The 22,957-nt window shown below is 45.1% G+C and overlaps 1 protein-coding gene across 2 annotated transcripts; it reads right to left on the reverse strand.

Moving 5' to 3' along the window:
• Window positions 1–1,838: 1,838 nt before the first annotated feature.
• Window positions 1,839–22,939, reverse strand: UCHL5 (ubiquitin C-terminal hydrolase L5). 2 transcript variants are annotated; one of them, XM_036277546.1, is made up of 11 exons: window positions 22,717–22,861; window positions 17,513–17,576; window positions 15,539–15,644; window positions 11,729–11,854; window positions 11,584–11,645; window positions 11,383–11,513; window positions 10,119–10,182; window positions 8,049–8,151; window positions 7,119–7,229; window positions 5,448–5,546; window positions 1,839–2,695 (listed from the first exon to the last, which is right to left on the reverse strand). In XM_036277546.1, exons 1-11 carry the CDS (start codon window positions 22,790–22,792, stop codon window positions 2,651–2,653), a joined length of 987 nt encoding a protein of 328 aa, XP_036133439.1. In that variant the 5' UTR covers window positions 22,793–22,861; the 3' UTR covers window positions 1,839–2,650. The 2 variants fall into 2 exon arrangements, with proteins under 2 accessions (XP_036133439.1, XP_036133440.1); XM_036277547.1 differs by having other exon boundaries at window positions 1,840–2,695; window positions 7,119–7,226; window positions 22,717–22,939.
• Window positions 22,940–22,957: the final 18 nt, after the last annotated feature.

Here is a 22,957-nt window from a genome sequence, read left to right on the forward strand (position 1 = left end):
AATCCTTAAAGCAGCAGCAGGTAAGATAAACCAGTCTCAAGCTATGGAAATCCCCTTCAAGGAATTTCATTAGAATTAGATAGGGAAAAAATTCTTATGTCTATTAAAACTACCCACAGCAGTTTTATAAAGCTATTTTAAAACATTGTGAATTCTAATTCCTCTCATTAAAAGTGTCTTTCATCTCTTATCCTTTGAGACGACATGGAGGGACCTGGAAAGTATTATCCTAAGTGAAAGAAGCCAAGCAGAAAAAGACAAATACCACATGATCTCACTTATATATGGAATATAATGAACATAACAGTCTGAGGAGTACGTTAGACCCAGAAACATGGAAGTAGGGCACAGACTGACATCCCTCAGGAGAGGGGGTAGGGGGTGGGAAGAGATAAACCACAGAACGTATATGCATGTATACATAACCGATAGACATGGACAACAAAGCCGGGGACGGTGCGGGGGTGGGATGGGTAGGGGGGTGCCAATGGGGTAAAAAAGGAGAAACATCTGTAACAAAAAAATACATTTTTTTAAAAAAGTGTCTTTCAATGACAGCTTTTCATTTTTTTTTTTATCCTCACCCAAGGACAATTTTTTTTTGCATTTATCTTCAGAAAGAGCGGTAGGGAGAGAGGGAGGAAGAGAGAGGAACATCGATGTGAGAGAGATACATCTACTGGTTGCCACCCACACGACCACAACCAGGGCCAGGGACAAACTGCAACCGAGGTACGTGCCCTTAGCCGGAACCGAACCCGGGTCTCTCTGGTCCGTGGGCCGACGCTCTAACCACTGAGCCAGACTGGCCAGGGAGACAAGCTTTTCATTGTGATGAGCTAATTTTACATCGTTTATGGTTATTGCTTTCTGTGACCTAAGAAACCTTTGGCTACTCTCAACCCACCAAGACGGTGACCCGTTTTCCTGTAAAAACCTTTATATTTCAGCTGCTACATTTAGCCTGTGATCCGTCTCAAACACGTTTCTGTGAGGTAGGGTTGCGGTTCATTTGTTCCCAGATGGATGCTTAGCTGTTGGGAGACTTTCCTTCTCTTCGCTGCCTTTGTCCAAAATCAGGGGCCATGCCAATGGGCTGGTTTTCAGCTCTCCTGGCCTACTGCCTTCCTCGCTCGTCCGCAGGCCAGCGCCGCACGGCCTGATCACGCGACACTCCTGTGTTGCTCCGACGAATGGAAGCCTCTACACAAGAGGGCAGGTGAGTGAGTTGAAGTAAATGAATGGGCTCGAGACTAACCTGCAAGAATTCTTACAACCCGCTTTTAAAAATCGTGTCACGGCTCTGAAAATACCCCATAATTACTACCATATCCAGAGCAAAACATATGTACCCACAAACAAATGAAACGCCACAAATTCTTCTCTGTGACCTCCAACTGCAATTATGTGTGAAAAGGATTTCATTGTTTTTCCTACTCAGTCTCCCACCAGGTTTCGTCACATTGTTCAACAAGCCCTAAGAAAGTCACGTGTCTGGAGCTGGAAGAGTGGGTACCTGCTCTCCCTACACGTTTAACCTTTTCATAGTACGTGGAAAAGTCATGTGTCGGTTTCAGAAGTGTGCCTCAAACAGTAGATCATACAAGTTTTACAAAATTTCCTTTTAAGTTTAACTTGGAAAAGAAGATTAAGAGCAAGAATATAGTATTATTTTTATAAAATAAAAAACTAAGCAACTCTGAAGAGCAAAAGAGTAAAAAAACCTCCACTGTGGACAAATTATACGTGACGCCTGAAAACTACTAGACGGGACTGATTTTGTTCAAATTGGCACAAGGATCCTCCACCACCACCATCACCCTTAAAAAAAAAAGGCAGATAATCGTTAATTTGTCAAACCTCCAATCTTTTATAAAATTACAGCTTAAAATCTTGAAAAAGTGTTGCCACGCTGAATGTAACACCAGAAATCTTTAAGATTTACAGTTTGTTCTTAACTTGAAATTTTGCTTTGAAATAGTCACCTCCCTGAAACACTTTTACAATACATAAATAACCCCACACACTTAAAGAAAGTTTGCGAAAATAAAATTAGGATGTTTATTACTTTTTTCTACTGGCAGCAATGAAAATCACTAGAAACTGTACTTTTGTCCTTTTCAAATAATCTGCATTAAAATCATACTTTCCCGAATAACTGATATAGAAGATAAAATTCAGGTTTAAAATCTTCAAAATACTTAGATATCAAAGACAGAAATACTGATTTTTCTTCCATTAATGAGACTAAGTGATCCAATTTAATCAAGATCTGACATTTATAAATTTTAAGCATTTAACTGAGCTAAAAGACCAAGGGATTAATTATGACGGTGACAGGTGGAGAATATCATCTGTGCACTCTCTGGGTTTGTTACATCACTCTATGTGCAGGGGATCACAGTTCTCAGATCCAAGGTCAAGGAATGGGATTTGGGCGAGACCTTCACGCCACTGCTACGCCAGAGGCACGACATGCAGACGGTGCAGGCAGGGAGTCTAGGGATCCATGCATCAGACAGGACAGGCTGGGGCTACGGCCAAGCGTGCACTGAGTCAGTCGGGTGCTGCTCAGTGTTCTTCATACTCAATGGTTTCCATGGAAACAGATGCAGAGGCAGACGTGTGTGCACCTGCCGGAGCACCTTCTTCATTTGGTTTCTTGTGCTTTCTTTGCATTCTGCTTTTCTTTCGCCTAGAAATTAAAGGACAGTATATTACAAAAATCTTAAAAGTCTGCTTTAGCGCACAGAAATAAAATGTGTCTCAGAGGGCGTTCTTCAGCTAAGGGCTGTGCTGCACTGTCTCTGGGAACGCCAGACATCCGCTCTGTACCCCGAGACGTGCAGCGGCTCGGGCCGGTGAGATGGTTACAGCCTGCCCTCTAGAATCACGATCATGCTTGGTTTGTACTTCTCTCTTATCAGAATTTGAAATGTACAATTGTAATAACTTAAAAATACATAATTACTCATTCCATAAAGTCATACTAATTCATAAGTATTTCAAAACAATTTATATGTGCTCTGGCCAGTGTGGCTCAGTGGTCGAGCATGGGCCCAAGCACCGAAGGGTCACGGGTTTGACTCCCAGTCAAGGGCAAGTACCTGGACTGCAGATTTGATCCCTGGCCCCGGTCGGAGCACATTCAGGAGGCAGCCAACTGATGTGTCTCTGTCACATCAATGTCTCTCTCCTCCCCACCCCCACCTCCCTTCCACTCTCTCTAAAATTCAATTGAAAAAATATCCTTGGGTGAGGATTAACAACAACAAATATATATCACAAATATATATATATATTATTCAGAACAGAGCTGTAATTATTTATTTTTCCCCAACTGTATCATGAGTTGTGTAAGAGAAATGTCTTATCCATGTGTACAGCTGTAGGCTTAGACAGAGTGTCTGACCTGTAGCTGCAGTTAGATAAATGAGTAATTAAAACATTTCAAAAATTTTAATCAAATAATGATCTGAATTCTCTTCAGAATCTAGGGATAACATTGCATACAGGCAAGAAATAAATGTATCTCAATATTGTCTAGACAATATTAATAATCAAAGAACAGTTTGGAGAAACAGAAAGGGCGACAAGGTCAATAACCTCTTCAACAGAACCAATGCGACCTCAAGGACAGACTGCATTGTGGCCCCTAACGCCAGGCATTCACATACTGCCACCTTGTGTCCACAACAGGAACTACGGAATTACGGTTCTAATGCAAAAGCTGAAAAGCTGTCATTCTCTAACTAAAAAAAGTCTGGAATTATGCCATCATTAACAGCAAACAAGAAATGTCCTTTCTCTACTTTGTACAAAAATATTCACAGAACAATTTTAAAGTAAAATGCATACATTTAAAATGTCTCTAACAACATTTTTCTGCTCCTTAATATTTATTTATACATAAATCTGATATAACATAACCTATGATTTAGTACAAGTCCACATTATTTTATTTATTATTTTTAATAGAGAACTACTTCATAGTGTTCCATACAAAGAACACAACAGCTAGGTACTCTGTTAACAGCAATTTTGAGAATCACAGGACCCTAATAATTGTTAATTTAAAGCTTTTAAAAATCAGTTTCCTATCTTGGACTTTCGTAACTTTGATACCAAGATACACGAATAGAAAAATGTGTATATAAATATGTTTTAGCAGTCTTCTGCAATAATTTTTGCATTTCATGATAAGTGGAAGCACATGTTGGGGATCTGGGCAATGAGGTAAACAAAACCTTAACTTTCTCTCATATTATTTAGAATTTATAACATAAAACAGCTGGGTTGAAATGTATCTTTGCTTCATAAACATTAAAATTTAGTTAAAAAAAATATATATATAACTATAGCCCTGGCCGGTTTGGCTCAGCAGTTGGAGCACTGGCCTGCGGACCAGAGAGACCTGGGTTTGGTTCCCGCTAAGGGCATGTACCAAAAAAACACAAAACAAAAAAACTACCACGTATATTCTGGTCTTGAAGTTAACGGTCTAGTATTTTATTTGCCTAGTGGTTATCTTCTCAGAGTGCTTCTCAAAGTGTGGTGCACAGACCAGCGGCCTTAGAATCGCTTGGGGGGGAGGCTTATTAAAGATTCCTTCCCCTCCCCTTCGTGGGAATATGCGGGGAGGGGCCAAGTAGCATGTGTTCTAGGGTATCCAGCGATGGTCACTTTCAGAAACATTGATTTACATATAAACTTAAAAACAATTTAAAATGTTTCACTTATTCAATAAGTATTTTATTTAAGTACCTTCCATTAAAGAAAAAAAATCTTCAAATGTTTCCCTACCGACGCTAGTTCCCCATCAGTGGGAAGGACACCAGCTTCGGGTAGGAAAACCTAGTTCTCAGTCTTGGAGCCGTTATTTTGTTCCTTTGTCAATCAATGTCCATTCTAGTTCTAAATTCTATGATAATTCACACTTTTGCTAAATTAAATAAGAAGAATCTGTTATCTCAATTATTAACATTAAAACTTGTTTCTCGGCTTAAAGAAAGGAGAATGTTTTAAATCTCTGTTTTCGCACAACTGAGACACTGAGGCTCGGGAAGGTGAACAGTGGGGTGTCCCTGGTCCCTGGTTTACAAATACCTGACTGAACTAATTCTCATCTGGAACATAAAACAGGAGGTAAAAGCAAACAAAATTCAAAATGCTTCAATAAATTTTTCCTCTACTGAAGCCCCTCAAGATTTTCTTTCTTTGGACACTCTAAATCTAATTTAATACAGTCAACAATATTGTAACAACCATATATGGTGCCAGGAGGGCCCCTGAATTATCAGAGGTGACCTACATGGACGTCCATCTGCTGTGCTATACGTAGTAATACAAAAGTGCTGAATGCAAATTTTAACCGAAAAATAAAATTAAAAATAAATCAATTCCACAGGGACCAAAAACATCTAAGTATTCACCAGTAAAATCCTTACCTTTTCTACTAGTGGTATTAACTGCTGGTGTTCTGCTAACGTCTTTAACAATTCCATAATGAAAGGCAGGTAATTATGCTTCCTTCTGATATTTTCAATCTGAAAATGAAACAAATATCAACCACGCTGGCTCTGCATCTGCACGGAGTTTCTGACATTAACTCTGCATACAGCTCAAAACAGAAATGGGGGGGAACCACCCTTCTCAAAAGAATATTAGAAATGATGAGAGTCTGTTCCCACTGAGAAGAAAAGCTAATACAATACAAGTGTGGGGAGCTTCTGGGTCTGGCTTCCTACTGTACCGGCAAACAGCGGAGCCTATCAGAAGTCTAGTCTGGGATTATTTAAGAAAACGTAACGCATGCGAGCAAACCTAAGAAGGCCCAGTGACCAAGTCTCTGTCCTTACTGACCACATCTATGCGACGATCAGGTCAGGCTAATGGGAGCAGCTTTACTTTGTGATAAAGATCAGTCTTTCTTTGAATAATGTTCGATCAAGCGGGCGGAGTGTGTGGGAAACTCGCACCTCGGTGGAATACTGCGCGTCCCGAGCGCCGCCCCAGCCCCGCGGGTCTAGCCTCTGCACGACCGGCTGGCCTCCGTCCTCCCCCAGGGAAAAGCAGGGCGGTCCCTGTGAACCCCCTTCCACACGCCCTGCTCCAAGTCTGGGCGTCTTCGATTTCTCACGTGAACAAGGGAAGCTCACAGAGTCCCGCAATTAATGAACGAATTAATGAAATCCAAACACACGTACATTTTATATCAGCATGAGAGTCATTTTCCTTTCTTTGAACAGAGCATTCTCAAACAATGTAGCAGGTAAAGACTCTGAAAACTGCTTTGTGTTTATGGTAGGCAAATATTATAAATTAGTTATAGCTATGTAATAACCCTGCATGCGAATATATTCAGTGATGGGGAGTTGTTTCTTTATATCTCAAAAAATTGAAGATAAACATTCCAACTTTCATCCGTGACACTCCTGTCTCTGTGAACAGGCCCCTTGTTCCTCCCGGGATTCGGGCCCCCGCCCCCCCATCTATTCTAACAGTCGTTGTGGGCTGTTGGGGTGAAGCACAGCTCCCCGCTGACACCGTGGTGAGAGTCAGACGAACAAGGACAATCCTCGCCTTCAACTGAGCTTCAGGGGAATGACCAGGCTTTTCTTACTGTGACACACATGACCCACGACACGAGGAGCATGTCCAACATCACACACAAGCCAGCTCCCTTACGCTCCCCTCTCCGGGAGAAAGCCCGTCGGACGGGCTGCAGGCCAAGGAGAGGCCGGCAGCCTTGCTGTGGGCGACTCCGAGTCGTGCCCCAGACACCACGACGTTTTTAAAGACCGAAAACATGGGAAAGCGAAGGAAAACAAATACACCCACTTGTGGGGGGCATGCAGGAGGCGGCCCATCGATGTTCTCTCTCATCGGTATTTCTCTCTCTCTCCCTCTCCCTTCCTCTCTCTCTCTAAAATCAATAGAGAAAAAAAAAATGTAAAGTAAAAAAGCTCACTAGTTACTTTTGTGGAATGCCAGGAAATCAACTCATTATTCTGAAAACTAGTAAATAATGGGAGAAAAAGATCAAGTACTCAAGATACCTTCACGTCAAAACATATCACTCTACATTAAAACATTAAAGGGAAAATTTAAAAAAATACCTTATATCTTTTTAGTTTCTGTACTTCTTCCTCAATGAGCATCTGGTTTCTGGCAACCTCCGACTGAATGGCACTTAGCACACTGCCCTGGTCTGTGTCCATGGGCTCCTCCTTGGGCAGAGAGAAGACCACACCCTAAGACCGAGACTTCCGTCCAGAATGTTTCCAAATGATAAGCGTAGCACAATTCTTTTCCAATTTTACCCTTACTACAGTAACAGATTACCAGGGAATACATGCAGCAGTAAAGGCTAGAAGCCTCGAGCACCTTCCATATTTCCATATCCCAGTAATGTGTACCTAAGGCCAGGCTATACTGGACTCGACTTTAATGCTGTATCCTCCCGTTCAGCTATACATTTGCTTAAATATACTCTTAAGAAAATGTGATCAAAAGAATGTAAAAAGGTCTTTTTGTCTAACTTACCAATTCTCTCGTCCTATCCTACTCACTACAGAAATAACCATAAAGACTAGTAAAGGTCAGAAGTGACTCTAAATGTACTTAGTCGGTTCTGAGACATGCAGTCTAACTTGCCTGATTATATGACAGTAAATAATTAATTGCTAACACTTATTTAGCACATACTACTTGTGCCAATCACTGTTTAAAGTGGTTTACACATATTATCGCAGTTAATCCTCACAACAACCTTACAAGGTTAATACTATTATCCTCTTCTTACATAAGAAACTGGGGCTCAAAGAAATACACTCAAATCCATGCACCCACTAGGTGGCACAGCCCGGAGCTGAACCAGGCAGCCTGCCTCCTGAGTACTCTCAGGACACCCGGTTAAGAAGGAAAGGAGGGAAGGGGGGAGGAGGGAGGGAGGGAGGGAGGGAGGGGGGAGGGGAGGAGGAAGGGAGGAACACTTTCCCTGAGAAAATAACTCTTAAAACTTTGTACTTAAAAACATGGCCACGGACCTCAGCGAGTTGTCTCTGTAACTCTGCTATCTTCTGTTCATATATCATTTTTCTGTCGGACACGATGGCCATCAAGTTAAATCGAATTTCACCTTCACTGTACCTAAAAAGTTAAAGATTATAATATAATAAACAGTGGTAACATAATTACAATTAAGACAATTTACTGTGATTACCCATGATCCTCGGGGAGATCCAAGTCAATGGTTCATGCATGAGAAGGTTCAACATAGACAAGATGCCAATTCTCCTCGAATTGATACAATTTCTATGAAAAATTTTAGTAGCTACAGACAAGATTATACCAAAATTCCCATGGGAAGGCAGACGATCTATAATGCTCAGACAATTCTGAAGGAAAGGGATAAAGATGAAAGCATCACTCTACCTAATGTCAAGACTTATAGCTCCATTTACAGAGACTGGTACTGTCAGAGAACAGATGAACTAATCAGAGGAACAGATAGTGAGCCCAGACCCACGCAAATACGCCCACTGGTTTTGCACAGGGGTGCAAGACCGATTCAGCGGAGCAAGGACAGCCTGTTCAACACAGGGTGCTACAGCAAGTGAACAGGCATAGGCCAAAGAAACCAGAACTTGACTTCACACCATATGTAAAAATTAACTCGAGCCCCAGCCGGTTTGGCTCAGCGGTTAGAGCGTCAACCTGTGGTCCAGAGAGACCCGGGTTCGGTTTCCGCTAAGGGCACGTACCTCGGTTGCGGTTTGTCCCCGGCCCTGGTTGGGTTGTGCGGGTGGCAACCACTCGATGTTTCTCTCTCTTTCTCTCTTCCTCTCTCTCCCTCCCACTCTATCTGAACAAAAAATGGAAAAATGTCCTCGGGTGAGGATAAAAATAAATTAACTCGAAACACATCGGACTTAAATGAAAAATGTTAAACCATAAATCTTTTTAAAAAATGTTTGGAATCTAGGACTGGGCAGAAAGTCTGAGATTTGACAGTACAAAAAAAACTCACAGTGGGGAAGCCAGGCTCCATGGGTATTAAGCGCTTTTGCTCCGAAAGACCACGCTGGGAGGATGAGGGGATACGCTACAGTCGGGGACAGAATATCTGCAGGCAACGTGTCTAATTCGGGCCAGCAGTATCTAGAGAATTTAACGAACTTGAAGGCTCAACCGTCAAAAACAAACAATCCAATTACAAATAGGCAAAAGGCATCGAGAGATTTTCAACATCACCAGTCATTAGGGAAATGCTGATTAAAATCACAATGAAATATCACCACCCACCTATCAGAATGGAAATTAAGAAAAACTGGCAAAACCAAATGCGAGCGAGGACGTGGAGGAATGGACCCCACACGCCCCTGATGGGAATGTAAAAGGTCCAGCACTCTAGAAAGGAGCTTGGTCATTTTTTTAAATGATGAATCATGCAGTCACCACACAACTCAGCCTTGGTGCTGCTCATGGGCATTTACCCCCGAGAAATGAAAACTTACATTCACACACAAGTCCGTATACATATGTCTATTATAGTTTGCTTTCTTTCTTTTTTTTTTTTAATCCTAACCCGAGGACATTTTTCTATTTTTTTGTTCAGATAGAGCACGAGGGAGAGGGAGGGAGGGAGGGAAGGAGAGATAGAGAGAGGGAAAACATCGACGTGAAAGGGACACATCGAGTGGCACTGCGGTCTGCTGGTGGGACCCTGCACGAGCGTCACAGGACGTCACCGCTGCGGGGCCGAGGGTACCCAACATCACTCTGTGTCTTTGTTTTTTAATCCTCACCCAAGGATATTTTTTCATTTATCTTCAAATCACTCTGCATTCTTTTTAAAACTGAATGTGAAATATATAACTAACTCAAAAGGTTTAATTTAATTAAAAAATAGACGCTGAAAGCAAAACTCTACAAAGTAACCATACAAAACATACAAAGATGTGACCGAATCTAGGTTTTCTGAAATAGATTTCCTGAACACATCAGCCTGATTTCACCCAGGCAGACTCGGGGAGCTGTGCTAAAGGCAGGAGGAGAGCTTTCGGACACGCCGAAGACCCGGGACGCGGTGCCGCTGAGCGGAGCTGAGCATTTACTTTTGTATCCTCTTCTCGATGACGGGCCTCACGGCGCTGATCCAGTCGTCTTGACTGCACGCACCTGGGAAGGTAAAAGCATTTACTTCGAATAAAACCAGCGCTGACATGACTTCAACACTCTGGTCCAAAGTATCTCTTCTGATAAATATTTTAGGAAAATCAGGATGGTAACAATCCTTCTAGCATAACTATGTTCAGCTTCTAGTCTTATTTTTTAAATTGAATGTATTGGGGTGACATTAGTAAAATCATATAGGTTTTAGGGGTATAATTCTACAATACATTATCTGTATGTTGCATTATGTGTTTACCACCCCAAGTTTAATTCTTCTCTTAGCAACAAGAGAAACAGAATCATCATAATTTATATTGCCACATTATTTTGTCACTTAGTTGGTGCTCAACAAATGTTTGAGAAGGTAATGAATACGGAGTTATCTCATTAAAGCTCATAATTCTGTGAAATAAGAAAAACTACCTTCATTTTATGGACGATAAAGCTGACAGCTAAGAGAGACGAGTCCCCACGTTAGTGGCCAACGGAGGAACATCAATGTACTCTCCCCCTCAATAACCATTTATCCCGTTTGCTTGAGGTCAGAGACAGGGTGGGGTCAGACAAATCTACCCTTCAGGACAAAGGACAGCACATCAACTCACTATTAAATAGAAACCTTGAAGAAAAACATTTCTGTAGATTGTCAGACACTGACACTGAAGTGACTCTGATCCAACTGCAAACAAAATATTTTGGTACAAGATGACAAAAAATGCTCACTATCCCTCATCAGTAGGTTAAAAACGAGAAAAATAACAAGTTCACTAGACAAAGTAGTTTTTAAAAGTTAATTTAAAAATAAATGATGTGCCCGGCTGGTGTGGCTCAGTGGTTGGGTGTCGGCCCTGCACCAGGAGGTCGCCTGTTCGGTTCCCGGTCAGGGCACATGCCCAGGTTGTGGGCCGGATCCCCGGTGGGGGGCGTGCAGGGGGCGGCCAGTCGATGTTCTCTCTCATCGATGTTTCTATCTCTCTCCCTCCTCTCTCTCTAAAATCAATAAAGAAAAAAAAAATTTAAATAAATTATGTAATCTATGGGTTAAAAACACTTTTTTTCTCTTAGAAGAAATGTAAAGGTTCCCATTGAACTGCAGTGGTGGACAGGCCCTTCCTGGCGGGTAACGGGGTGTCCTGGGGAGCTGAGGCCTCCCCCGCCCCCCGCAGCACTGAGGCGGGAGTGAGACGGCAGGCACAGGGCGGTCACCTAGGTCAATGGGCCCTTCTCGCAGTCCATCCAGCTCGTACAGCCTGCCGTTAACAGGAACGTAACTGACGAAGTGGAAGGCGTCTTCTTCTTTGGCCGACGTCTTGGCATCGAACTCAAACATCTGCTGCCTGCGTGAAGGGAAAGGCAGTGAGCGGCCGGCCGGCCAGCAGCGAGCGGGCCTGTCGCGCGGCCTCCTACCTGGCGAAGCTGTTGTGGACTTGCCGGATCACGTCCGAATTGCTCAGGGCCAGACCTTTCATCTGAAATCGTGTGCAAAAGTCACACGTCACAATAAGAACTGTCACACGCAGGACATCTTGGGAATAGTTAAGATTGTACTCACAGCTGCATCAAAGCTTTGTGAAAATTCTTTAAACTCTGATAATGTCTCTCCTAAATGGACATCCTGGTGGGTACAGTTCAACAGCACACTTACGATGGCTTGTGTAGCACAAGCATTATTAATTACCTATGAAACATAAGAGCGGACATATCAACTTGTTAGGAAGGAAGGCAGCTTTTAACTGGAGACAAGGACACCCCCCAAATATAAAGTTAATAGCTTTCCGGTTTTATCTCATATAGTTTTAACATAAACATTAACTTTAATTTCCATGGTGATCTAGTGTCAGAAACTTGCTGCAGTTCCAGAGTCAAAGATTCTAGGAAACCAAATTAATGAAATGAACTCATTACATTGCTGCCACCAATCCAGTTAGGGCGATGAGACCAACCTTTCCTGATCTAAAACAGAGCTGATGAAGCCAACAGAACTTGCCCTCCCTCCTGTTCACTTCCTCCTAAACTAGCGATCTGCAACCACCATGCTGCAAAGAGTTTTAAAGCACGCAATACCTGACTATTTCGTCAGGGGCACTGACCTCTCTTCCCTTAGACTGTCAAATAAAAAAATGACAGCAGCCAACACAACAATAGCTGTCCAGTGTGAATGAATCAAAATTATCCTATTTCTTTTGTCAGATCTGCAAAAAATATCATGTTCCTTGCAGAATTTTAGTAATCAGTTTGTGAGTGCCATGAGATGAAAAAGGTTGAAAATCGCTGTCCTAAACTCTTCCTACCTGTCCAAATTCAACCCACACTCCAGCACCCAGAGCAAGCGCCAACTCACCTATGTGGCTTTTAGAGAAATTATCCAACAACTCATTAGTTTCGACCCTCATTTGAATTCCTAAAAAGGGCAGAAATCGTCCACCTATTTTTGCAGCTCATTCCGTCTGCACAGGGCTGCCATCTACCTGTCAACTGGTGGAACAGGTTACACCGACCTTCCTCTAGTCTGGGGAGAAACACTTGGATGGCACTCACTACGTGCGAGTACTTTGCTGGGCGCGTCACATGAACTAATTCTTTCAACCCTCTCCACAATCCTCTGAGGAAGGAGCAATATTACTGTGCTCATTTTACAGCTGTGGAAGTGAGGAACAAGGAGGGTCGGGAACCTGCCCGGAGGGCACAGAGCTAAGCAAGGGGCAGTCGGCTTCTGGAGCTTACGCGCTGAGCCAGCGTGCTGGCTGTGCTGCACACGTCTGTGGTCTCCAGCAAGATCACCACCTATTTATGGACACGGGCTTCTTCCACGGTCCCTTCAGCACCCACGGTGCTGAGATCATCAAGCTGGAAAGAACCTCAGATGATCAGTAAACACCAGCAAGATTAATTGCTGAGCTAAATTTGGTAAACGACTGAAAAAATATAGTTTAGTCATACTGCCATATTGCGGTACTAATACTATAATTGAATACCATTTTTTCATTATAGTCTTCCCATGAAATGCCAATTCACTTATGATTTCACAATTTCGTAAATTATCTATTTATATCCTGCCTGATTTCAGAAGAAAAATTTTCAATTATCTTCCCTCTTCAATTCCTTACTCTTCTACTCTTCCTGTTGCCTGAGGCTTCTCACAGACGCTGACTCTTGCACTTTTAACTGCAGTGTGTTTGAGCACGTCTTGACAGACACTGCTTTCTACATTCGGGGACTCTCCCACTTCCCAAACAAGCAGTGAGGCCCCCACACTGGTGTGATTCCTCTCAGTGTCCTGTACTCAAAATGACCACAAACTGGACAAATTAGGAAAAAGGAATGTATCTAGAATCCAATTACTGTGGTTGCTGATTTCCTTTAGTGTCTATTTTGTTTTTCATTTTTAAATATGTTTTTACTGATTTTTTTGAAGAGAGAGAGAGAAACATCGATGTAAGAGAGAAACATTGATCAGCTGCCTCCTGCACGCCCCCTACTGGGGATCGAGCCCACAACCTGGGCATGTGCCCTGACCCGGAATTGAACCAGGACCTCTCAGTCCATGGGAAGACAGTCAGTCTCCTGAGCCACACAGGCTGAGCTTTAGTGTCTATTTTGATCAGAATCACAGTTCGTTAGTAAATTTGGATGAAAAATTTTAATGTTTAAAGGAATCGTCAAAAAGGTGGTTCACCAAAACTTTGGAGGACTTAGTGTTCTTAGCTCTGGTGAAATGATCTGGGGAGAGTTGGAAGTGAAGGAGTGAAGTTAGAAGGGGTTAAAATTTATACTTATTCACACATCTTTCAAAATCATGACACTGTAGGATCCTAATATGTACCCACCCCTAGGATCGAAAGACCTCAAATCTGTAGTTCATCACTTTAGAAAAACTGTGAAAGCATTAGAAAAGAAACTCCTCCCAAACTCATCAAAATGCACACATCATGCGTGCGGTTTCTGCATGTGCATTTCGCTGGAGTCAGGGACAGCCACCTGCCCCTCGCCCTAGCGCGCTGCCCGCCCACCTACGCTCACTGAGCTGTAATTCCACCGGCTTCTTCGGTGCACCCTGCTGGTCTGACTCCTGTGCCCGGAAGCTGTTACTAATCTGGCTGATCCTCTCGCTCTCTCCCCCAGCTAATGCCTACTTAACCTCTGGATTTCTGCTGAATTGTCACTCATGGAGCTTTCTCAGATCTCCCTGAAGAGGCCAAGTAAATGCAGTGAAGCATTTAATTTCGCAGAGAGGTCTGGCCTTCGTCCTTGGCTCCTGGGACAAGATGGAGCTCTCGTAAAGCCATGCCTCATAGTTTGTTTACCTGGGGGCTGTGGCTCACCAGGGCGGCTGGAGGCAGACCATCCACGCGGTTGTCAACCATGGTGAGGTCTACGTGACTGGGGCCACGAGAAGCTCTGGATACCGAGAATCAGCTGTGATTCCCTGGGTGGCAACAATCGGTGCCCCATCACACATCAGTGCCGGGAAAGGCAACGGCAGCTAGGACTGCACCGGGGAAGGTGACCGGAAGCGTCCCACGGGAACCTGCTCAACTCTGCCCGTGTCTCTGCCCTGAGCTGAACTTAACCTTAACTTTTCCCAGTAATAAACATAACGGTAACCATGACGAGAGCTTTCAGGGAAGATGATGAGTCTGTCTAGCCAATTACAGAACCTGAGGGTGAGCCTGGGGACACCCTGGATGTGCAATGTCAGAAGGGAGGGTGGTTCCGGGGCCCCTGAACTCTGTGGTTGGTGTGCGAAGTGAGTCAGCTCACGGATTATCTTCCCACCGCGCAACGTGGTTCTCATGTCACGCCACGTGGTTCTCATGTCACGCCACGAGGGACTCGTCGCCACTGCGATTTTATCTTCCACGGACTGCCCGGCGCCTCCGCGGAGCTCCCAGCCCCTCAGGGGCAGGGACCCTGCACACCCCTGCCCAGGCGCCACGCAGGCAACAGCCCGAGGCAGACAGCCCGGGACCCCCGCAGCGTGACGACCACGTTCCCCACACCTTCCCTTGCTCAGCAGGGAGATGGCCACCAGGCGACGCTACCGACAGGGAAGCCTTACCACATTGTCCTCCCTGCAGCCTTCCACACACATTGTCATGGCAAGAAGACAACTTATTTCTCAGTATTCTCCTAATCGACGATCCTGACACACAGACCTCCAATTAGAGCATCCGACTAGCACTGGACAGCCAGCTTGATCGCCATCGAGTTCCATGCAGTTCTTTGGGAGCTCGATCACTTTTGAGAAGGTAAAGCTAAGCCACGACGTTTGAGGACTGCTACATTACAGCCACATAGCAGGGACAAAGTCCTGGGCGTAAGAAAACTGCTCGCAGGACTTCAGGGAACCCAAGGACCTTACCTGCTTGGCAAAAAAGATCGTGTCGAGTCTGGAGTCCTGGACCACGGAGCCCGCGGGTTCTTCTCCTGGCTGCCACTTGAAGAGGAAAATCAAGCCGTGGACAGGCCTGCAAAGTAAAACACACACTGGTGACACCACACCCTGATGCTCTGCGGACACGTTGTTAGCATATTACATTTTACTCTACTACTTAACGAATACAATGCAAATGAAGTAAATCCACAAAAATTTTAAAGATTTCTTTTGCTACTCGGTTGCTACAATGTTGCCTAAGACAGGCTAATAAAACTTAAAAAGTTAAAATAGAATAATAATGGCCCTGGCTGGTTTGGCTCAGCGGTTAGAGCGTCCACCTGCGGTCCGGAGACCCGGGTTCGGTTCCCGCTAAGGGCACGTACCTCGGTTGCAGTTTGTCCCCGGCCCTGGTTGGTCGTGCGGGTGGCAGCCACTCGATGTGTCCCTTTCACATCGATGTTTCCCTCTCTCTCTCTTCCTCTCTCTCCCTCCCACTCTGTCTGTACAAAAAATGGAAAAATGTCCTCGGATGAGGATTAAAAAAATAAATAAATAAATAAAATAAAATAAAATAAAATAAAATAAAATAGAATAATAATGAAAGGTTTATTCTCAAACCTGCAGATCATTCATTTCTACCGTAGGTCACGTCACTTAAAAAGGGAAAATAAGAACAAAGCAAAACTAGAAGAAGCTGCTAACCTAGACTGAATTCCAACATCGATGAATAAAGTTCGCTTAGGCTGTCTACGGACAACTGGTGGACAGCACACACGCTGTGAAATACAAGGGTCACTTCGTACGACTCTTGGGTGCATGAGCAATCCTCACTGCAGGGTGAGGGAAGGTACTCGAGGACGTCACCACGCTCCTACAGGAACTGTCGTTGCCCAGAAAACGTCACATCGACCCCCTAGGGTTCTCTCCAGTCCCTTTCACAGCTGCCTTCCAACAAAAGTCTTTCCTCTCCTTTTTTTTTATATATATATGTATTTTGTTCAGATAGAGTGGGAAAGAGGGAGAGAGAGAGAGAAACATCGACGTGAAAGGGACACATTGAGTGGCTGCCACCCACACAACCCAACCAGGGCCAGGGACAAACTGCAACCAAGGTACATGCCCTTAGCAGGAACCGAACCCGGATCTCTCTGGACTGCAGGCTGACGCTCTAGCTGCTGAGCCAAACCAGCCAGGGCCTTTCCTGTCCTTTAAAGACAGTTCTAAGACGCATCTGTAACTAAGCTTCCTGATCCCTCAGCTGAAAGTGACCTTATTCCATCTAAAATGACTGCGCTCTTCGCAGAAGGGAAGATGGGGAAGCAAACCATCCCCTTCTTACGACGGAAACAGAAGCCGTGTCCCAACGGTCCCACTGCCGTGAAAGGCCAACTCGCCTCCATCTCCTACCAGTGAGAACGCTGGCCCCGCTTTGCAACACAGGGTCAGCACTTGGGGACACGGAGCTGGGCAGTGAGGAGAGGCTCAGAGGGGAGGCTGCAGTCAGAAGGCGGGGGAAGAGGATGGCACTTCCTGGCACCCACATTTGGACCTGGACTGCACCTCCCCAGAAGCAATGGGAGGATGTACACACGAGTCTGAATTATTATTAATACACAGTAGTAAAGGTGCTTTTGTAGGCTGATCTCTTATTCAGGTCTTTAATGCTAAAATGTGTTCCATGTTCTAATCCATTATCTAGAAGCAAATGTTGTAAAAAAAAATCAACCAATTACTTTGTTGACATAGAATTAGCAGTCTTAGTTTTTAATCCCTTTCAAGCTACTTATCTAGAAGCCTCAGGTTCTTGGTTATAAAAGGAGAATAACAATTCCTATCTCACAGGATTGAAAAGAGACTTGAAGGAGTCCTGTGTTCAGCCAAGGACGATCCAAGTAAAATAAACTGACAAAAGTCTGCTTAAGTATAGACAATTTTTAACACAACTAAAATTATACTTACTTTAATTTTTCAAAATTCTCAGGCTCTAAACTCCATATTTCTTCTACTTGGGCTCCGCGGCAACCTGAAATAAGAAATTCTTTCTTTAGAAAACAAACGACGGAACTCATTTTTTTCCTTCACCATTAACTATTAACTAGAAGAGCCCTGGCCGGTTTGGCTCAGTGGTTAGAGCGTCGGCCTGCGGTCCAGAGAGACCTGGGTTCGGTTCCCGCTAAGGGCATGTACCTCGGTTGCAGTTTGTCCCCGGCCCTAGTTGGGTTGGGTGGGTGGCAGCCACTTGATGTGTCCCTTTCACGTTGATGTTTTTCTCTCCCTCTCTTCCTCTCTCTCCCTCCCACTCTATCTGAACAAAAAATGGAAAAATGTCCTTGGGTGAGGATTAAAAAAAATATTAACTAGAAGACATGCACGTTTGGGACAGTAAGACGTGATAAATTAAAATGGTAAAACAGATAAAAGTTCACAGCCGAATCCTATTATGTCCTTTACTCCTTTCTAATTATTTACAATGGGAGGTATTGCTTTCACAACTTTAAAAAGTTCCAGTTTACTCTCACTGACTTGCCACTCCATGTCAGCTCCTTCTTGGTTTCGCCCAATCTCTGGCTCTACTGCACCCACTTCTCTCGATCAATCGCCAATCTTCCCCAGCTCTGCCCTTGGCCATCTTTTTTCTTATTGTGTATTTTTTTTTAAGTGGTAATAAGTAACTGTCACTTTTCAGTGACTTTTTTCTTAATCCTCACCTGAGGATATTTCTCCATTTATGTTCAGATAGAGTGTGAGGGAGGAAGAGAGAGAAACATCGATGTGAGAGAGACACATTGCTTGGCTGCCTCCTGCACAACCCTGACCAGGGTCGGGACCAAACAGCAGCTGAGACACGTGCCCTTGACCGGAATCAAACCCATGACTCTTCAGGCTGATACTCTAACTGCTGAGCCAAACTGGCCAGGGCTAATAACGACTTTTATATTACGTGTTTAAGTCTCTCTCTTTTCCTAGATTTCTATTCTATTCAGAGTCCCCCAAACATGCTCTCCCTCTAGAACAGTGGTTCTCCACCAGGGTGATTTTTTTGCCCCCCCAGGGAACATTTCACAATATCTGAAGACATTTTTACTGCCATTGTCACACTGTGGGGCAGGGGAGTAGGGCTGGCAGCATCTACAGGGCAGAGGCCAGAGGGGTAGCATCCTGCATTGCAGGGATAGCCCAGCAGCAAAGAGTGATCTGGTCCAATGTCCACAGTGCCAAGACTGAGGGACCCTGCTGTGTGGTGCGGGTCATGGTAAGAGGGCCCTGGGAAAGCGCTCACCCTCCAAACTACTAGTGGTATGACCATGTCCTCTCTGCTCCCCAGAGCTGTGAGGAACACGAGGTCACTTATTATGCATGATACCTTTAATACAGTGCCTGGGACACTCTGTGGGTTCGCTAAATGTTACGTGGTATTATTATAATGCTACAAGAAACAGCCATATATACCAGTGTTTTCTAGGTGTAAGGTGCTTTAAATGCATTTTCTCTTATCCCTGTAAGGCAAGTATAACGTGAAAAAGGTGTAGGGATGTTAAGTGGCTTTGCCTAAATTCACTAGTATATGCCAAAAACCCAGATCTGGTTCCACAGTCCGGACACTTTCTGATATCCCAGATTATGTTCAAGTGTGAGCCAGAGAAGCCTATAGACCACCTGCAAAAATCAGTGCCTTAAAGAAAAAAAGGGGTTTCAGACATTCATGACTCCATTTGCCCTGCTCAGCAAATACCTATCAAGTGCCCACCCACTCTGGTATTGAAAGTATATTAAAAGTATTGGATTGGATTTGCTAAGATTCTGTTCACAATTTTTACATCTATATTGATAATAGATATAGGTCTGTACTTTCCTTTTCTCGCAAGGATAATGCTGGCCCTCACAGAGTAAGTTAGGAAGTATTCCTTCCTCTCCAATTTTTCTGGAAAAGTTTGTGTAGAATTGGCATTACTTATTCCTTACTTATTTGACTGAATTTACCAGCAAAATGATTTTGGCTGAAATTGTCGCTGTAAAAATATTTTAAATTACAATTTCGATTTCTTTAATACATGTAAGGTTATACTGGTTTTCTCTTTTTCTTGACTGAGCTTTGGTAATTTGTGTCTTTGAAGGTATTTGTATATTTCATTTAAGATGTCAAATTTATTGGTATAAAGATGTTTACAGTGTCCCCTTACTATCCTTTTATTAGCTGTAGAACCTGTAGTGATATCATCTCTCTCTTTTTGATGCGGGTCATCTGTGTGTCCTGTGCTCTTCTGATCATTCTGGTTAGAGGTTTATCCATTTTATTGATCTCTGAGAAACCGACTTTTGGTTTCATTGATGTTCTTCACGATTTTTCTCTTTTCTTTTTCAGTAATTTCAACTCTCATCTTTATAATTTCCTTTCATCTGTTTACTTTATATTTAATTTGCTCTTCTTTTTCTAGTTTTTTAAAGTGAAAGGTGGGGTCATTGATTTGTTGTAGGAAAAGTAAATCCAGCCCCTCTTACTAAATTCTGGTTGGAAGCAGAAATGTACAACCTTTTTTTTTAAATGGGTAGACTATCAGTTTCTTTTGGTGCATTTATGAATTACATATGCATCATACCAATTAAAAGTATAGTTCTGTTCCATCAGTTTAATTTAATAAAAACTTTGCTTTTACCGTATTATTTGCCACCAAAACCTGTATTTATACATTCACTGAATCCACAAATAATTTTCCCTCAATGAAGAAACTTTAAAAATAAATTGAGAATAGCCTTCATAGATATTTCACTTTTGAAAGAATGAACTCTTATGCAGGACTTTTATTAAATCATTTCCAATTCCAAGTTTTCTGCACACGTGAGATTGACATAATCAATAGTTGTTCACGGAGTGACTTACTTTAAAAATAAACAAATGTGTCTAGTATAATACAGGAGCAGGCAAAAGTAGGTGTACAGGTGTCCATATGGAAGGTAATAATAATGCAAGAATAAACTGTCTCATGTCCTCACGAGTGTAAACCTCCTTTTGCTCACCCCTGCATTTCTTAGTTAACTTTAATGTCCTAATAGGGTTTTGAAGGTACATTTTATGGCTAAACCTGCAGACATCTCACCTCAGTGCACATCCAAAACTGAACCCCTTTTCTCCATCGAGCCCTCTCCTCTTGTGCTTTACCAGCCCCCCCGCCTGGAAAGCATGGCGTCATCTTCTCCTATCCCTTACATTCAGCCTGCGGTCCTGTCGGTTTCAGGACAGCAAAATCCATGACTGTACCTCCTCCTCTCTAACCCATACTTTTTTAAAACTATGTTTTTATTGGTATTTAGAGAGGAAGGGAAAGAGACAGAAATGTCGATCGGCTGCCTCCTGCACGTCCCCTACCAGGGATCAAGCCCACAACCCAGGTATGTTCCCTGAACGGGAATTGAGCCAGTGAGCTCTTGGTGCAATGGACCATGCTCAGTCCACTGAGCCACACCACTGGGCCCTAAGCCATACTTTACGTCGATCTCTCAGACTCAGACCATTGTAAGCGACTATTTTTTCTCACTTCATTCCAGTCTATCCTGCCCACTACACATAGTCAACTTTTTTGGTTATAAAAATGTCATTTCGGCCCCGGCCGGTTTGGCTCTGCGGTTGGAGTGTTGGCCTGCGGACCAGAGAGTCCCGGGTTTGGTTCCCGCTAGGGGCACGTACCAAAAAAAAAAAAAAAAAAGTCATTTCAGCATTCAAGTATCTTTTTTTTTTTTTTTTATCCTCAGCCGAGGACATTTTTCCATTTTTTGTTCAGATAGAGCGTGAGGGAGAGAGAGGAAGAGAGAGAGAGAGAAACATCGATGTGAAGGGACACATCGAGTGGCCGCCACCCGCACGACCAACCAGGGCCGGGGACAAACTGCAACCGAGGCATGCGCCCTCAGCGGGAACCGAACCCGGGTCTCTCTGGACCGCAGGTCGACGCTCTAACCGCTGAGCCAAACCGGCCAGGGCAGCATTCAAGTATCTTTGACAGTGAAGTCCCCAGTGACTACAGGGCCATACAAACTATACAACAGAGCATCCACTCTGGCCTGTTTATCTTTTCAGCTTCAGATACAAATACTCATCCGGTCTGTTACATTATTTGAGTCACTCTGCTAGCTGTTCCTAGGCCAACACTTTAACATCAGCACTCCTGTTTTAGTTCTTCCTTCCGCCTGTGTCTCTGTGACATTCTGCTCAGACTTCAAGGTGGCAACCGATACCCCACACTGCCGTCTGTGAGTTCTTTAGAACCTCAGGCATGGTCCATTCACACTGAAAACCCCCAAACCCTGCCCGCGGGCCGAACCACACACGCTGGGTGAGCGATACTGCACATATCCAGCTGTGTGCAAGAGACGGTATCTGCGGCCACGTTTAATTTCTACCCCGAGTCCAAGTCTTAACATAATGGCTGGAATCAATACCACTTCGGGAAATGTGACGGATAAACAGAAACCGAGCGCCCCCACGAGAGGCTGGGACCAGGAGGGACGGGAAGAGGCCGAGAGGTCCAATGTGTGCGTTCCTAGGGGGGAAGCCGGGAGGAGTGCGGAGGCAGGCATGTGGTCTCGGGCTGCCACACTGGCTCAAGCGGACACGCTCGGCCGGAAGCCAGGGATGAGCAAGGGGCAGGGGCAGGGGCAGGGGCAGGGGCAGCGCGGCGGCCGCGGGTCCCACGCCGCCGGCGGGCGGCGGCCGCCGCTACTCCCACGCTCGAGGTGTCCGGCTTCCCAAACAACTAGAGGCTCGGGTTCGCGGGCGGCTGCGGCCTCCGGCCCCGCACCCTGCAGGAGGCACACCCCGGCTCTCCCCGCAGGACGGCGGCCCGGCGTCGGCACCGGGGCGCACCGGCCGGCGGCGGCGCTCGGCACAGGTGCGCAGCGGCAAGGCTGGCGCTGAGGGGGCCGGGGGACCGGGGGGGTGCGGGGCACTCAGTGCAGCAAGTCGCGGGGGCCGGGGGCGAGGACGCGGCAGCGCACACACCGCCCCGGCCCCGTGCGCGCCCTCGAAACCGCTGCGGAGACGCGACCGCCCGGGGGCCCGGCCCTGCCCCTCCCCGCGTCCCTCCGGGTCCCCGGAGCCGCCAGCTTTGCCGCCCGGGTCGGGCCTCCTCCGTGACCCCCCGGCCCAGGACGGTCCCCTCGGCTCTCACCGAATCCTTTAATGAGCTCGGTGAAGACCCCGGGGTCGCTCTCCATGAGGCACCACTCCCCGGCATTGCCCGTCATGGCCCCGGCCGCACGCCGCCCGCTCCACCTCGGACGCTGGCCGCCACCGGCACGCGCTGCCGCCGGCCACCGATCTCCGCAAACCCGCCACGGAGCTCGTCAACCCCACGTCACCCCGCCTACTTCCCGACAGCCTCCGGGCGGCGTCCCCGGCAGCGCGTCAGA

Source organism: Molossus molossus, unplaced genomic scaffold (genome assembly GCF_014108415.1).
Source record: "Molossus molossus isolate mMolMol1 unplaced genomic scaffold, mMolMol1.p scaffold_m16_p_23, whole genome shotgun sequence".
In the NCBI taxonomy this organism is placed as follows: domain Eukaryota; kingdom Metazoa; phylum Chordata; class Mammalia; order Chiroptera; family Molossidae; genus Molossus; species Molossus molossus.